This window comes from Chamaea fasciata, unplaced genomic scaffold, assembly GCF_029207755.1.
Source record: "Chamaea fasciata isolate MVZ Bird 193981 ecotype frontalis unplaced genomic scaffold, bChaFas1.0.hap1 SCAF_2, whole genome shotgun sequence".
NCBI lineage: Eukaryota > Metazoa > Chordata > Aves > Passeriformes > Sylviidae > Chamaea > Chamaea fasciata.
Window position 1 is genome coordinate 87656409 of NW_027094087.1, and position 18148 is coordinate 87674556.

An 18148-nucleotide genomic window follows, 5' to 3' on the forward strand; every position below is an offset into this window, starting at 1 on the left:
AATAAATTTTTTAATCAGTCATCTTGCTTTCAATGACTCGTCAGCTTTGTCTTTAGGTACACTACATTTTACACAAATGTAGTTAACAGCAGCCGGCCGGGCCTTACTGACTGACAACTGTTCTTTACAGGATTTCTATGTGCCAAGGAGCTGGACAGTAATATCCATTTGGTATTCATGGAAAGTACTTGCAGAACAATAACGACAATAATTGCTTCTGATTCTTGTGTTTACAACACTGCCAAAGTATCATTAGAGCCTTATTTATAGATAATAATGCTTATTAATCACACATATTTGAATTTTGGAATGTATTAGATTAATATTTTTTGTAACTTGGTTCTGTACTAATGCTATGAAAAGCACTTTCTGAATGCAGCCCACTGGGAAGCCCTTGCCTGGGTAAAGTAAAAGTATCCAAGCAATCTGCAGGTGAGGGACAAAGGCCATACCTCTTCCTCAGCAGGCAAACACCAAAGCTGGACACGCCAGTTCCAAAAGCAGCTCCTTTGGATTAAAATCAGGGGCAGATGCCTGAAAAAAAATACCGTGAAAGACGTGATAGTAGTGTTGTTCTTGAACTTGCTTTTTGATGCTCTATGAAAAGGTTTGGTTTTGACTGCTTTATTAAGAAACTGGGTTTGGAAGGTGAGGAATAGATCCATCTATCCTCTCACCCTCTAACAGCCCATTCTACCCCATGGGTGAGTTTAGCCTGGACCTCAGGGTTCCTTATCAGTCAAGAGGTTGGCAATGAGAAATATACTGCAAAAAATACTCCTAATTTTAGTTATTTTAAAAAATCCAGCTTTTCTATATCAACATCTACAATTCAATATCATGATAGAAGGAAAATAGGTTTTTTAAAAAGACATTTACAAGTGAAAGCACCACCCAAATCTAAATACCAACTGCCCTATATTCATATCCTCCTTTGTTTCACTGTAGCCCGTTAAAATGGTGAAAAATACACCAAAGCAACTGCAGTACCAAACTCTCCCATTTTTAGTGTGTGACCAGCTCCATAAATTTGTGTTTAAATAAATTAAGGCCAGAACAATGTGGAATGTTGTATTTTTATTATTATTACGGTTTTTGAGATAGTTCTTCAAGCAAATTTGCAGAGGCTCTGTCAGTTTAGAGATGACATTTCCATCTGTTTGGTTGGGTTTTTTCCTTTTTCCCCACTGCTGCTGTAATGTAGCTAACACCAGAAAGTAGAGGAACTAGGAAGCGGGGGAGCGGGCGTTGTATTTTATTGTGTGTCCATTTTGTGGTTTTTTTTATGATACTCCCTGCACAGTGAGGATAACCTGTTGCTAAGAGTCACAGCCCTATTATCTCCAGGGATCTTTTACAGTGGCAGAAAGAAAGAAAAAAAAAAAAAAAAAAAAAAAAAAGAAAAAAAAAAAAAAAAAGAAAAAAAAAAGAAAAAAAAGAAAAAAAAAAAAGAAAAAAAAAAAAAAAAAAAAAAAAAAAAAGCAGAAGCTTTAAATTGTGAAGAACCCTTGTGGCTTTACTGCAACTCCCCCAAGCTGCCCCTAGCTGATGTGTTTTAACAGCCAAAATTACAAAGTAATGTTGCCCCTTTAGAATGTGTTTCACCTATTAATATTCCAGTGTGCTTTGCTTACTGTGTTTAGAAAATGCCAGTATTGAGGTTTCCCAGGAATTTCAAACCTATCAAGACAGCCAGCGCTGAGCACAGCCCAATTGTTTCTAAATGAAGTCAGGATTTTAAATTTTAAAAAACCCTAATAGAGAGATTAGAGATGAAAACAAAGTACAAAGTTGGCGTTGGGATGCAGAGGGAAGCCCCAGCCTTATGGGTTCCACACAACAAAGCGGTGCACCCATCCCAGAGACCACAGCTCCTGCTGGGGGCTGTGAGGCCAGCTTGCCCTGGGCATTGCTGGGAGGGGGGGTCATGGCTTCAACCACCACTTGCAGACAAAGGAATTATTCCCCAAGTATGGGCACAGGGGGTGCACGGTGCTTTGGACTGGGCTCCTCTCCCAGTTGCAGCTCAATACCATCCAGCCAAAACTGATCCCAAAACTTGGAAGTGCTACACTGAGGGGACTTCGATCAATAACTAGTCATGGGTTTTGGTTCTTCTGCTAGCTCTCTTCTGAAAAGAAAACCCATAGCCCCAGGTGCACAGAACCTGCTACAGCATTCACTGGCACAGAAGCATGTACGGATACCGTCCTCTGCCCAGCCATTGGTGGCTCCTTGAAAAGTTTGCTATATTTTCCTTAGGTTTCAGAATGTTGAAGTGCAAAAAGCTGTCCCTCTAACAGGTGTTTGAAATCTGCATCTTATTCTTTCCTAATAGTAATAAAAATAGCTGAAAGAGTTCAGTACAAGGACCCTAATTTCAGAAAGGCAAATCAGCAGCGTATAAAATCATAATTCACCCTCTGCAGATTACAGACTTCTTATTTGCTTAACTGAGTAGAGAACAATAATTTCTATAATTTCTGTCTGGTTTTTTGTTCAGGGCAGTAGTGGTTTAATAATTTTTTTACCTGTTAGAAGAAAATGGCAAAGCAAACAGTTATCACATGAGGAAAGGTATGTTTGCATTTTGTATACATTTGGCTAAACCCACACAAAGATAGAAAGAGACATTTCCCGCTACAGAATTTTACCATTTATTATAGTCAGAGATACACAAGTCAGATTTCCATGTCAACACTTGAGTTTCTAAAGAAAAATGGGCACTTATTTTTAATACTGAGTTTTCACAGTTCTCATTGAAGTCTAATGAAGGAGTAAATGCCCAATGCCCTTGAAAAATAGTCACTTTCCTACAGTATCCGTTTTCTGTACCTATAGGAATCCTCAGCATGAAAAAGCTATCCTTCTTGCACAAAATAAGTAGATGACCCTACAAACACTGTTCACGTGCACCAGAAATTCCAGCATGAGTCAGGGCATGCAAAATCAAGTCTCAAGCAAAACCCAAGCAAACAAACAGCAAAATCACCCTCCTAACATCTAGTGCAGTTACTACAAGTTGCATTTTTGGATTTGTAGATACAGGATAGGAAAATCAAGACAGAGAAGTTTTGACTAGCTTCTTCACTAACCATATCTCAGTGGTCACAAATAATTAAAAAGGAAAATTCAACTGGAAAAGTTCAAAACATAGACGAAGTTTCATAAGTGTCCTTTTGTAGGACCTTCTATTTGCTATATTTCTCACTAGAACAGTATTAGTCTGCTTGTATTTAACATTTGGTTTTTTGTTAAATAATTCTTCTTTTTGTTATTGGATTGCATGATTATTGTGTATTTATTCCTCCAGATACATATCATGAACATTTTTCTTCCTTAGTTTTATATCACATATAACTACTAAAGTCTGGAATTTGTAGTTTCCCATTATCTTCATAGAACTGTAAGACACAAGGAGGAATAAAAGTAAAAACATACCTTTTCATCAAGTAGTCTGCTAACCAAAAGAAGAAAAAATAAGCTTTGTGTATTTCTAGATCGTCCTCTAGGAGTCTTATACTTGTACTATGTGCTATATATCATATGGCTTCTCCCCCTGTTATGACATCTCTGATTACTTTAAAAAAAAACTCTCAAAAATGTTGAGGTACAAACCTTTGTATGGAATACTTTTAGTATGCTTTTTATTCTGACAAGATTAATAATTATCCTATAAGCACGACACAGTGTTTTAAAATGTTTTTTTTCTGCTCTGAGTTAGGATTGTGCACATAAATGTGGAAAGAAAGGTTATTTCACAGCAGAGAAATGCATATTTAAATAAACTGCGATTAAATGGTAAAACTGTTTAAAAAGGAAAAGCATGGGGTTTTTCTCATCAAAGTTATTCTGAATTTAAAATACCCATAGTGAGTTTCCAAAGGACACTGGGCATTTGTAATGAAAACACAAGCTACTGAAATTAGTGGGAGATAATTGAGAGAACCATTGCAAATGTCCCGGAGCTTTAGCCAAAACTGGACAGAAAAAGATGCACTTGTGTAGCAAGTGACAACTGTCTCCCTTCCCCACCATCACCACCCTATCTTCTTCTGTGGCACCTGCAACTAACTCATAGCGGGAGCAACTGGCAGTGTGGGAACCAGTCTACAGACCAACCAGACTTCTGCTGTCCTTCAATGAGACACCTCACAAGTGCTGACAGCCCCCATGCCAGCCTTAAGTCTTTCCCAGAGCACAGGACTGCCCTTTCCACTAAGCTCATACACATCCAGCACCTCCCATTGATGCAAAAACATGGGCATGGGGTTTTTCTGATCGTCCAAAATGCCCAGTAATGTGTGTCCTAGGTACCAGTATGTAGTGACCACAATTATTGCTGGCCTGATTCACCAGTCCAAGTGTGTATGATGCAACCCTTAGATGGACGAGGCATAAGGGCAAGATCAGTGTGGCCCTCAGACCTAAATCCATTCACATCAAATAAATGCAAAAATAATCTCTCCACTGATATTAAGGTCTTACAGAGATACTTCAGGGAGCAGAATGAGAGCTAGATCCCGCTCATTCCAATCAAACAAAACTCCACGTGGCTTCAACGATGGGGACAAGCAAGATTTGGCCCATCCTGAGCAGCACAGGTTTGGCTTCCAGAGGCTGAGCTGTACCTGCTTGTTGGAGAAGGACAGTGAAATAATGGAAGCAATAGAACTTGAACTAAGGAGACGGCCAAGGGTAACACCTTGTCCACACTTAAATGGATGGCAAGGCAAGCAGTGGCACCCAATTTGCCCGAGCTTTAGTACTGGGCTTCGACCATGGTACAGTCTTTCTACTAACTTTACTTGAAGGAGTAATTTTAAAATAATTTAATGCCAAGTGCCAGAGGGCTCACTTTTTCACAACATTAAACTGAATCATATCAACTCCCATTCTAAATATAAAATATGGTTGCATTACTTGACTTCATACTTTTCATAAAGGTCCCATTGTGGTGGGGTTTCACAAGGTACAAAAGCCCATGCAGGTATTATGGGCCATATCAGTCCATTTCATCCAATTAATCATCTACTTAAAAATGTTTTTCTTGTATCATAGTAGAAAAAATAAAATAAATGTTCTTTTTCATAATTTCTAAAATTAAATTCATATTCCATAATGACTGTATTTCATGAGCAAAATAACAAGATATGCTTACATACCTGACTTTCCTTCTTTAGTGAGTTGCTTCATTTGTAAAACATTGCATATAAGATTAGAACCTAAAATGAATTACTTGGTTTTTCTTGATATGAAATCTTGTTTAAGTTCACAGCAATTTTAAATATGATACATTTAAAATATTAATATTTCCCATATATTATTCACTAACTTTCAGGTTTCATCTCAAGTTAGTGGCACTTCATATTTCAAAGGAAGAACTGTTTCTTTTTTTCAGTACTAATGTTCTATTAATTCATTTTGTAATATCATTCTGGTTCAGACAAATAAAATTGCACTAAATAGCTTATGCCAAGAATCGTGCTAAAGTTGTTGGCACTATATAAAATTCCATATTCCATTACTATTCTATGAGTTTTTATATCAGTGGCATCTTTTTAGGAATAATTCATAGTCCCATTTAGTTAGTTCTAGAAGGGCAAATACACACAGAGGGATTTTAATGCTGAGATGGGGGTGTATGTAGGTATTTACAGTAAAGTCCGGAACTGTAACTAAAGTGACTTTTGCAATGTACCAGATACAAACTCCCAATGAACTACCTTAACAGCTTTTCCTTTATGAATATTTTTTTATTATTATTTTGGGCAGTTTTCTCTTCCAGCATGTTTTTTATCACACACGTGTAAACACATATGTACATACACACATACATTTGTGAAAAATATATTTGTGTGTGTACAGCAATATTTGAACGGTCTCATATGCATATTATGCAACATCTGCCATTCATATAATCACTACATACAAAAAATTGTGTTTTATAGATACAAATAAAATACGTGAAAGTCCTTAAAGGACCCAGAAAGGCCTCAACATAGATGGATTCTTCATCACATCCAAAGAACTGGAAGAACCATGGATATAAACCAATCTTTTTCTATGTCCATTTATATTTTATACTCTTTACATAAAGTCCACGCGGCTGCATAGCTATTTCCAGAGATGTGGAGGAAAGTTACTCCTGGATAACCTGAAAACTCTTTAATGAGTAAAGCAGCATCTAATCCTCTGAAATGCCTTGCTGAAGTGAAATAATTACTAAGTGCTGGAGCAAGTAACAAACAGCAATAAAATCACCTGTAAATATATGGGAAGGACTATAAATACACTTCAGTATTTGTATAGTTGACTTTCTCTGTCATCAAAATCAGATGTTCAGGAGGCAGAAATCCAACTCCAAGGAACGGAGATTAATACATATATATGAATACATAGTCTGTGACTAAGTTTGCAACATTGTTAATAATGTATGCTCCTTTCCTAATGCCTAGTACTTGCTCCATCTGCAATTTTAAAAATAAGAAAATTTGATCCAACTCTTAAAAAATAAATTGCAAAATAACTAATGCAAATCCCTGTCACTTGTGAACACAATGAAATTATACAGAAAGGAGCAAATGTAGGAGAGGTTCCTCCTCAAAAATAGAAACGAATGCCCTGTTCCTATAAGGTCCTCAAATGGCAGGATTTTGAAACATGAATTAGACCTCGAATGCAAATTAACTTCGGAAGGCAGGGAGAGGGAAAAAAAAAATCAGAGAAACATACCAAGTCAAACGCTCCTTTTCCTGCCTATCTCGTCCGCAATGGTAAAATAGGCTAAACAAAACAAGTGCACATCAAGATAGAGCCAATTAAGGAATAGAGAGCGGGGGGGAGAGAGTGGAGAGGAAGGCACCTCACTGAGCACATGGGGAGTGGGAGCGCAGCATCCCACCATACCTACCTTATGAGTGTTCAAAGGAAGACAACTGGGGTAAATTGGAGCCAGCTTTGATTTTTGCCATCCGGTTGCACCCGGGATGCGGGGGAGTGGGGTGGGGCAGAAGGGTCGGTCTGGGCGGAGGTAGACGGGTGATAAAAACGTGGGGGTAAATACTGAGCGAGGGAGCCGAGCGCTATGAGAATAGTTGAGCTCTTTTTTTTTAATTTATTTTTGGGTGGGATGAGAAAAAGCACCGTCAGTGGCGAGGTGAGTGGGTCCCCGAGTCGTCCGCACACGCGTGGGGGAGGGGGAGGGGAGCCGTGCGGGAGCGCCGGCGCGGGGCAGCGCTGCCCACCGAGGGGCGCGGGGCCGGGGCCGGCGGGGCGCGGGGGCTGCACCTTCCCGGGAGAAGCGGCAGCTCCAGATGGGGAGAGAGGGGGTGCGGACCCCCCCTCCTTCCGTCAGTCATCGCCTCCCTAACCCCCCGACCGCTCCCCCCCGCCCCGTCACGGCTGCCTCACCGCTCCCGGCGGCTCCCCGCTTAGAAATGGAGACCAGCAACTCTCACCAGAGCTCACCCGCATCCCACGGTCCTGAGGAAGGAGTTTGGGGCGGCGGGGGGAAGCGGGCGCGAGGAGTGGGGGGTGTTTGAGAGTGACGGTGAGGCGAGGAGGAGGAGGAAGGAGGAAGGCTGGGAAGAAGGGGGTGGGGGGAGACGGCTTCTGAAATGGAGCCAGCCCAAACGGGAGACGATGCTGGAACGGGGGCTGCGTCATTTCGGGGCTGGGAGAGGGCTCAGCTCCCCTCCACCGCTTCCCTGTCTGCAGACAGGGAGGACAGATACCAGCAGGCCAGGGCAGGGTGCGGGGCGCTGTAGGGTCGGGACCACCTCCGCCCGCCTTTCTCCGCCAGGACGGGGAAGGAAAACCCCACGCCAGGAAAAGGAATAAGCCGCCTTCGGTCTGCCTAGCGATGCCAGAAAAGACAGGGGCAGGGAGAGGAGTACGGGAGTCGTCGGCCACAAGGCAGTAGGCAGGACCGGTCACGAACGGGCGCCCGAGGCAGGGCCGACTCCCGCGGGGGTAGCAGGGTCCCGGGACGGCGAGGGTAGGAGGAATGATCGGCATTTATAACGCCGGGGGAGGCTCACAGCCTTTCAAAGAGTTTCAGCTGGGTGAGTGGAAATGCCTTCTGCCCCTTTCACATATGGAAGCACAGAGATCTTTGAGCGGGCGGGGGGGGAGGGAGGGAAAGCTTTTTTTTTTTTTTTCTGCTGGACAGTAGATCTCTTTGAGCTTATTGTCATGTCCTATGGCAGCAATTATAAAGAAACTATCTTTCTGCAGAGAGGAAGTAGCAGAGACTGAGGGGCTGAAGCTAGCGAATGGCCAGCAGCTATCCTGATCTTTACTGGCCCATGCCGGCAAGGTGCTGGCCTGGCCCTGTATTGAGAGACTGTGGGCACAGCATGCTGCATGTCTGAGGCTTAATAACGGGCCTGGGAACACCTTTCCTTGTTTCAACTCTGCCTATCCAGTCCAAGACAGTTTCCTTTTGGAGCTTATCCCCTCAAAAGCTTTCTAAACTCCGCTTCAAATACTCATGTTCATATATTTTTAATTTTTTTAAAAAAAATATTTTCATACCAGCCCTGTGGTCCCATGTTTAAAAAGCAAAGCTGATCAGTGGGCTGAGATCACAGGTGCCATCATGGAGGTCCATGGTGAGTGTCAGTATAAAGCAAGAGAGAATTAAGACCCCAGGCAAGATTACAGTGCTGGTACACAACCAGGTACAGCCTTGTCCAAGCCCTCTACAGCACCTGCCAGAGCAAAGGTGTTGCATGTACAGTCCTGAAAATATTGGCCATAGTCATCATTGTTATGTGCATAAAAATTTTAGCTTCTTTTTTGACTCTGCGCGTGTGTGTGTACGTGTGTGCAATATATGTGTGCACACTCATACAAACACATTTATATCTATGTATATATTCGATAGTGATGGGCCTGTTAAACTGAGCAGTGATTCTCTCACTGTTGTATAATACCCACATAGTGATGATACCTAAGGTGTTTGGGGGTGGGGATGCATAATATCTTATAAATTTGAAGTTTTTATCAGGCAGAGCAGATTACTTTAAGCGTTCAATTTCTCAGCGATCCAATTTTATTAGGATTTACTATCATTTGTGCTGCACATCCCTGGGGAAATAATGCTTTGATTAATGTAATCCTGGGCTGGGATCCGCCACATGCCCCTCTCCCAAGAGAAGGGCCCTGTTTGACAAACAAAAATAGAGCAGCAACTATTGCAATCTGCACTCACCTTTCGTAAGCACATAGACCCACACGCATGCACAGACACAAAATATAACCCTCTCCTCCCCCCAGCCCCAGATACAATAGCAGCATCTCAAAACAATGTGCACTTATTCATTTACACACAATGACTCTGATTCAATGTGGGCTGTACAGTCCAGCCCTCAAATGCACAGAGAAGGCCCAAAAAGGATTCTGCTCTGTCCCCCGCTGAGAAGCTGAAGCATCTCTGGGAAGCTCAATGCTTCTCTGTGTTTCAGGCCCTCCTTGGGCTCCCAACATTTCTGCCTCTTTGTTTCCCACTGCAGGGCTTGCCACAAACCGATTTCAAGTCTTCTCCTTCAGACCCGGGGCTGGAGAAGCTGTCCCTCCGAGGCTCCCTGGCACCTACCAGGGGGACATGTACCTCTCTAAATGGGCCCTGGTAAGTGAATCACAGCCAGGCACTCTGTTTAGCTCACAGGGAGAGTGGAGGGACCCAGAAAACAACGTCAAACAGAAATACTTGTCACATGCATTTTTAAAGGAAGAAGAAAAAAAAAAAAAAAAGTATTCCTCCGCCTTTGGGGGTTGCTGGGGTTTGAACAGCTTTGTTCCAGCCACCACCACCACCCCCCGCCCCCCTCCCGCTCCTTCTGTTTGTGTCAAAGGCTGGCAGGAACAATAGCGTTTAAACAGAAGTAAACATGCCCAGATCAGAGCCCAACCCCAGAGAAAGGGAAAGCTTTCTTTACATCCCTAGGTGAACTGGCCGGTGTTTCCCTCTTTCCTCCTTCTCCCCTCACACCCACAAAACAGCGTCTATTCCCGGCAGCCCAAATAGCAGTTTAATGTTGAATTTCTTCCTTTCACCCCGCCGGAACAAAGCGGGTCCCACTGCGCCTGAGGAGGACATGCAGTCTCACAAAAACGGATCTGGCCGCACTTGGGCCACTCTTTCCCAAGTCCGGAGTAATAAATCCAGGGGAAGAAGGAGGGGAGGGATCTCCAGGCTGGAGATGAGGAGGGATGCGGTTTGAGCCGGGGTTTTCAATAAGCTGCTGCTCTCTCCTTCGTGTTTACCCACTGACCCCCAATACGGTGACTCAGCGATTACAGAGCACTGGGTGTCTGTGTGTGTAAGGGTGTGAAGGGGAGCAGGGGGATTTCCTCCCCCTTTTCTCTTTATTTTCTTTCCTGATGAAAAACGTTGCAATTACATTTCTGCATGGTGATCACAGAGTTCAAATAACAAGCCTTAAAAGCGTTATCAAGCTCTTGTTGAAGAGGGAAGAGGAAAGCGAAGGGGGGAACAAATCCAGAGGTAGACGCCTGAATGCATGTATACCTATATATGCACACACCTATATAGATACATATTTAAATGACAAACTGCTACAGGAAGAGATGGGCTGTTGTTCAGTCCGAGTGCCTTCACCTCGGCAGATGAGGGAAGAGCCTCAATTTAAAACACCAACCCAACTACAGAAGAAAGAGCAGGACGCGCAAATCACTCCAGGGAAAAGTTATTTAGACGCAATCTCTAGATTTTCTCAGTGCAAACTGACTCTCCTACCGGGTTTGATCCAGTTTTTCTGCTCCCCTTCCCCCTCCCACCCCGGGGGGATCCATCCCTATTTCGCGTTTTCCTTCTCAGAAGTGGCTCCTGCCGCCCCGCCCGGGAGGGTGTTTGCCGGGACCCCGGCGTGGCCGCGGCCCGATCCGCGCCCGCGGAAAGGCCGGCGGGGCGGGGGTCGTCCCCGGGGACGCAGGGTGACGGCGGCCTTTCGGGTTCCAGTCTCAGCCCCCCACACTGCTGCCCCCCTAACTCTTGGCAGGCGGCAAGAGATTGTTTCAGAAGTAGGGTGGCGGGGCTGAATTTAGAGAGGGGAGGAGGGAATAAATGCAAGGAGATGATGAATAACGTTAACTTTTGACTGTAGGAGTCATGATGGAGTTGAGCGAAGCTGCGGGGAAATATGTCATTTAATCCCAGGGCTACTGAAGTCCCTTTTATCAAACGTCGTGATGCTGGAATTATACTGCTGTAAAAGCGACTGAGTACTTAAAAGTATCCAACATGAGGCAAATATATGGATTGGAGGAATGGGTGTAAAATGAAGGCACGTACAAACTAATCACACGACCGTGAAAACCCCAAGTGGATTAGATAAATATAAATAGATATGCATTAAAAAAAAAAAAAACACCTCTAGCTGCTGTATTCACACAAGGAGAACAGACAGCGTGTGCATGTTTGTGTGCAATGCCAAAAAGAGCAGCCTTAAGGTTGACCTACTGCAATCTGCACTGAGCTCCTCAGACAATAGACAAGTTCAAATGTCAAAAAATCTAATAATAATAACCAGAGCTGCCAAACTGCACGAACTGTTTTCTGGTGTATCACAATTATTCATCCTCTTATCCACTAAAAGACCTCCAGTCCTTATGCGTGTAAAAGAAAAATCTATGTAACGCATATGGATCTTCTTTTTTTTTTCTTTTTCTTTTCTTTTCTTTTTTTTTTTTTTTGTTTGTCGCATGTGAAACGCCATTGAGATGGCAAGCACGCAAATCGGAATGATATCATGTCTAATAAAAGCAGGGCTAAGGTTTTCACAGTCTCTTTTAAAAGACTCCGACCTGTAAATCCCCTTTAATGTCGCTACATGCACAATTATTCTTATTAATAAAAATCTACATGTTCAAGGGTCTGGATTGAAACTATGTATCCCTCTGATTTTGACATCGGTGGGAGCATTAGGTTTCCATCATATGTAATGTGTCTACGTTGAGCTCAAGTCAACAGATAGATTGTTCCACTCATTTGGCAACTCTCATTACAGTCCGTGTGAGGTGAACCCTGAGCAAGACACGTTGGGTAATATCAAAATTATGCAGCTGGGAAATAAAGGAATCTTGCTTTGCATGTGCAGTTCTGTATTATTGTTCTAATTTATTAAAGAACCCGAAATGCTTTTTTATGCTCAAAACAATAAATAAGGTTCCTAGTGAAGCCTTCAGAATAAAAGGTATGGATAAATGATCCGCCTGCCTATTGTGTTTATCGTTATTATCATCAGCCTTTAAAAGTAATCTGTGTATTTTCCTATTTTCTCCAGATTGGTTAGTGTAATATCCCTAGTGCAGCTATCAACGTGGTCATAAGAACTATGAACTGCAGCATGGGTAAGCTTGAAAAACCCAGAGCAGATCGCATTAGCCAAGAACACTACATATCTGGAAGCCAGTCAACTTCACGTTTGCAGCTGACTGCTGTATTATGCACGAATGTGTTTTACATATAGCAGACTGTATACGGAATATGTCTTTATGTTTAACATTTTAATTTGTAAATGCTAATTAGGCAGTTGGTCTCCACGGTTATATTAGAACATACCTAATCATTTCCCACTATAAGTAAATGAATACTAAATACGGTAAACACTTTCTTTTCGCTATTTCCGACAGTATTCTACATTCATTTTCCAAATGCATCCATTCGGACAAAATAAGCATTTATTTTAAAAAGGGGGAGAAAAAAAATGCACTCTGTAGCACTTTTACAATTGGGGTGCCACGGCAGGGATGGAGCCGGCAATCCTGGCCGAACCGGACTCTCCCAAAGGCAGACAGAAAAGTTTAGTTTTGCCGAATTAACTTGTTGCTCGTTTTAGCGTTAGTTTTTTCTCTTCGCTTGCGGTACCTAGACGCCTGCTGCTGCTTACTGGTGCTGGCACACAGCAGAGGAGCTGCGTTTCTAAATTCTGTTTTGTTTAAAATATAATGCAGGTTACGCTTGGAGGATTGGGGGGGGGGGGGGGGGGGGGGGGGGCAGAGGAAAGCTGGGGGAAATCCGCTCGATCCCGACCCCGGGATGATGAACTTTGCTGGGGTCTTTCAACTCCAAAACCCGCCCGCTTCACGGGCGAGGGAAATGTTCACTAAACGTCAAATCTCAAGCAAGCGACCACGTTTCTCGTTTCTGAGGAGAAATGCGCTCTGGAAATGTGTTTTACCACTCTGGAATATTGCTAGTGCTCATTGCGCCAAACGCGGTAGGTGGAAAGTTTTGTTCATATAAATATCTCAACCATTTTACCTCACGGTCAATACACACAGAGACTTGACTCCGTTTTCCAAATGAAGACCCACGAACACTTTAAATGAAAAGTGTGATTTCTTGTAGGTAGGTAGTTTTCTGTCTTTGATTATTTTTCTTTCCCTCTCTGTTTCTGTCTCTCTCTCTCTCTCTCTCTCTCTTTTTTTTTTTTTTCCTATGTATGCGTTAGGCTCTTAGGCGGGGAGTTCATCTTGCCAGGTTCTATCATATTTATGGGCTGTGTGATTTCCAGGGTTCCAATTGGTCTTTCCTTTATGGAGGCAAGAAATAAAACTTTCCTTGTAAGACGGAAACTGCTGGGGCTCCACCACGGGGGAACAAAGTGGCTTCAAGCTCCCGGCCCCGTGGCCACCGCTCCCCACCCGTGCCGGGGGTGCAGGTGCGTTGCAGGATGCTTCAGCCACGCGGGTCCGTCCGTGCCCAGTGCCCTGCCAGCAATCGGGGGCGCGGGGGTAAGAAGCAACTGTGTTTGGGCAGGAATTCCACCCCTAAAAAAACCCAACCCCCCCCCCCCCCCCCCCGCTACAAGAAAGAAAGAAAGAAAGAAAGAAAGAAAGAAAGAAAGAAAGAAAGAAAGAAAGAAAGAAAGAAAGAAAGAAAGAAAGAAAGAAAGAAAGAAAGAAAGAAAGAAAGAAAGAAAGAAAGAAAGAAAGAAAGAAAGAAAGAAAGAAAGAAAGAAAGAAAGAAAGAAAGAAAGAAAGAAAGAAAGAAAGAAAGAAAGAAAGAAAGAAAGAAAGAAAGAAAGAAAGAAAGAAAGAAAGAAAGAAAGAAAGAAAGAAAGAAAGAAAGAAAAGAAAGAAAGAAAAAGGAAAGCCACCAACTAAATTTTTCCGTTCTGTCCGCTCTTGCAATCACTTAGGGAGGGGAGCAGAGAAGAGGACTAAGGGGCTGAGAGCAGGCGTGCTCGGGAAGGGACAGAGACCCGAGCTGTGTGGAGCTAAGCTGTGATCGCTGTTGATGTTGTGTTTAGTTGAGGTTAATCTGCGAGTGTCCCGGACGGCGAAAACTTGTGGCGGGTGCGCGGCCGGTGCGGGCAGGGCGGGAGGCGGGGGGAGTCCCAGGTTACCTCTTGTCGCTGGTTCCCACACACAGATAAATCAGGAAAGGATCGGGGGGAGGAGTGGCCAGCTTGAGGGGGGACGGAGGGGAAAATGAAAGGAAAAAAAAAAAAAAGAAAAAAGGAAAAAGAAAACTGGCCACTTTTCCAGGTTTAATACAGCGATTAAATATTAAAAAATGTTAAAAAAAAAAAAAACAACCGAGTGGTTTTATTGCATCTCCAGAGGCTTAAGCGCCTTATTTGGACAGAAAAAAAACCACACAAAAACCCCGCGTGGCACCCGAGGTTGCCCCGAGCTGCGGTGCCCGTGCCTGTGTTTAATTACTGTTCTCACTCCCTCGCAGGCCTCGGGTCCGTTGGAGGCACCGCACCGCCTGGGACACTCTCGGGCGGGCCCTGAACCGGCAGCTCCCGCTGTGCCCCCCCGCCCGCCGGCCCCGGGAGCCTTGGGGCGCTGTCCCGGCGCGGGGTGTCCCGGCGCGGGGTGTCCCGGCGCGGGGTGTCCCGGCGCGGGGTGTCCCGGCGGCGGGCAGTGCCGGTGTGCGGGCAGTGCCGGGCCCGGGCAGCCCCCGTCGCCCTCAGCCCCCGCCGGCGCGCGGGGAGGGGGCGTCGCGGGGCGCCCCCTGGCGGCCGGCCGGAGCCAGGCGGAGCGCGCCCAAAGTTGATTTTGTTCAGCAAGCCGTATCGTATAAAATTAACGACAGCCAATAAAATTAGCTTACATGTTTCAACCGTAAAAGTCCAAAACAAAATAAAGCTAGTTTTAGTGAAGCTAAGAAGCTCTGCTTTGGCCCCGTTTTCTCTGGCTTGAACTGGGGTCCTTTTATCTAAAGCCCAGTGCACAAACATATAGCTTAATGTGACTAGTGTTCTTCCTTTTATTTCTTTCTCTATGGCAACCAATATGTTCTGCTCAGAAATGTTCCCCCATCAAGGAAACAAATGATCTTGAGGGAGCAGCTCTATACGGCATCTGTTCCGATGGAGCACACAGAGTTAACCCCAGTCAAAAGAGACGCTGGGCACGTCAACAAGAAGTGGAAAATGAGCGATTCTTCTCCCCCCCAAATTGAAACCTATACCTCCGTAGTTTTACAAGCCATTTTATTGATTTGGCTATCGACCGTTTCCAAAGAAGTAACTAATTCTAGGAAATTACAATGATCACCAGCTATTGTGTATCCAAAAGAGCAGCAACAGAGGCGGCAAGGAAAAAAAAATGCAAATAACACGGTAAAATTAAAATAAATTAAAGTCACATCATGGGAGATTTAAGGTTTGGTAAAGTTTTCAGGAGCGGTGTCTGGCCTGTTAATTTAATCCTACATTATTTATCACGTTATTTATCACAATGACCCAAACGCTATAGAAGAGTTTCAGATCATTTGACTACACCTCTCAATTGGATGGGATTCGGGGAAAGAGGAGAGACAGGCAAGATTGTCAAGAGAGAGAAACAAAGTGAAATCTGGTCTGTAATCCTCCAGCCCCAATCTCCTTGGAGAATAAAATGAAGGGATGTCCTGGTTAGTTTTGATTGATTATACTCTTTCTGATGGACTTTCACTACAGAGCTCTAGATGTTGTGCTTAACCGTCTGTTCCCTAGTTACAATATTAACCCTGTGCGTGCACCGCCGCTCCGCACCTTCCCCTGCCTCCCCCCGCGCCCGTCCCTCCGCCGGCAGGTGCTCGGGTCACCCGCGTCCCGGCCCGGCCCCGGCCCCTCTCCCGCCCGCTGCACTGGCCGGGCCCCCTCCGCGCCCGCCGGGCGACCCACCCCTGCCCCCCCGCGAAGCAGCGTTTGAAAACAGCCCTCATCTCTGCCTCGCCTCCCCTTCACAAATCTGTAATATTTTCGAGAGCTTTCCTCGCCCCCCACCCCCCCCCCCACCCCCGGCCCAGCCTCCCCAAGTCTTGGTGTTACAATAATTAACAGTGCCCAGAAAAGTGAAGTAGTAACCAGAAAGACTTTCCAGCGCTGAAGAATTGCTTTGCTGCCTTGAGCTTTGGAATGAATCCATGCTTTTTATGTAATATTTCACTAAGGTGCTTTTGGTTGCTGGTGCGATTTTTTTTTCCCCCTTTCCCTTTCCTTTTTTTTTTTTTCCAGCCTGTTTCCTTCAAGGCAGTTGCCACGGGTTTCCCTGTCTTGTCCTAACCTTTTGAAAATACATATCCAGCGACTTTAAAGAAAACAAAAGTAGATAAAAAAATGTAAAACACTTACCGATCAAACTTCCAGGATTTAGAGATTTTTTTTTTAATTTTTGATTTTAATAAGGTGACAGGGGGAAAAAAGCATGTTCTCAACTCCAGCGAAACGATCCATGTTAAGATTTTCCTTTGCACTGACTCCACTAAGCCCCGCTCTCCACTAGTCTATTATTTTCACCAAAATATATGAAAATTTATGCAAATGAAAATCAGCACTAACTGTTCTCCCCTTGTTATACTTTGGATTTTTTTCCAGACAAAACAATCTCACTCTGCAAGGGAGGGGGTGGGAAGAGTTGGGGAACGAAGTTGGTTGTTTGTTTTTTGTTGGGATTTTTTTTTTAATAAAAGACCTTACTCCAGCTTAAGCTTTATTTTTTGTTGTCGCTGTTACGATGGTGTACGATGGTTTTTTGGTTTGTTTTTTGGGTTTTGGGTTTTTTTTATTATTTTGGGGGGATTTCTCCACCCCCCCACACACCTTCCTTTTTTATTAAGAAAGTAGATCTGTTTGCAGAGGCGCTATCACGTTTCATCAGGCCACCTGAGACGGCTTTTGAAAGCGTGTACTGTGAAATTCATAGCAGTAATTTAGACAAAATCCTCACTGTATATTAATGAAAGACGGCCCCATGGCACCGTTCCTATCCTCCCCATTCAGTGTAAACAAAACCACGAGACTCACTCGGTTTTTGAGCCTGATCCAAGCAAAATCGGCTGGAAAGGAAAACATGGGGTTCTGGCACCGACTATTCAAACGTCTGCACCTGGAGATCTCAGATTTATTCAATGAAATCTGTGTTGGATCTTTTATATATATAAAAAAGAAACCTTTGGAGGACGCATGGGAACAAATATACACACATACATACACACACACACACACATATATATATATGTATAAGATGATTATGTTTGGTGTTTAGTTACCAGCGCCCTTAAGATCCGTACGCTTCACTTGAATGGTTTTTCTAACCCGACCTGCCATGGTATTTCGTGCCGTGCCAGCCAGGGGCTGGAGGGAGCCCCGAGCACCGGCTGCCGAGCGCGGCAGGATCGGGACGGCGTGGAAGGCGCTGCCAGCGGGACGCAGCTCACCGCCTCCCGGGGCAGGCTTATTCAGCGTGCGGAGGAGAGGAGCGGAGAGGGCAGGGCCAGGCGGGGGGCGACGCTGCCCATTCCCATGCCCGCACCGCGCGTGTTTTCTTGGCGCGGCCCCCGCCACCCGGGGAGCGCGCGTGGGACGGCGCTGCGCGGCGAGGCGGCCACTGGCAGCGCCGTGTCCCCTCCGTGTCCGAGCGGTGTTATTGCACCGGCAGTCCCCGAGGAGCGTTCAATTTGCCCTTGTTTTTGTTGCCACTTTCTCTTTCTCCGTGGTTCACTGAGGTTGCCTGCGCGCAGTGTTTCCGCTCGGTCGCATCTCTCCCCCGCGCCCCCCGCCTTCCCCCGCCCCCCTTAACTCTTTCCGCTGGACGAGAAATAATACAGCGTTTCATGCCGCGAGGCTGGCTCCCTGCGAGTAGACCGCAGCGCGCAGGGCAAGCCCGGACGCCGGCTCCC

General features: G+C 44.8%; 1 protein-coding gene across 21 annotated transcripts in view; it reads right to left on the bottom strand.

Annotated features, from left to right (window-relative positions):
- Positions 1-17429, bottom strand: part of ERICH2 (glutamate rich 2) — a 40847-nt gene extending 23418 nt beyond the window's left edge. For 5 of the 21 annotated variants that reach the window (XM_066176634.1, XM_066176633.1, XM_066176635.1 and 2 more), the window contains exons 1-3: positions 7461-8061; positions 6914-7023; positions 453-534 (exon numbers count right to left, since the gene is read on the bottom strand). In XM_066176634.1, the coding sequence (XP_066032731.1) occupies positions 460-534; positions 6914-7023; positions 7461-8019 (744 nt within the window). In that variant the 5' untranslated portion in view covers positions 8020-8061 and the 3' untranslated portion in view covers positions 453-459. Of the gene's footprint in view, positions 1-452; positions 535-6913; positions 7024-7413; positions 8062-16601 lie in introns of those variants that run through there. The other 16 variants (XM_066176644.1, XM_066176643.1, XM_066176647.1 and 13 more) reach the window with 10 other exon arrangements.
- Between the last annotated feature and the right edge of the window lie 719 nt (positions 17430-18148).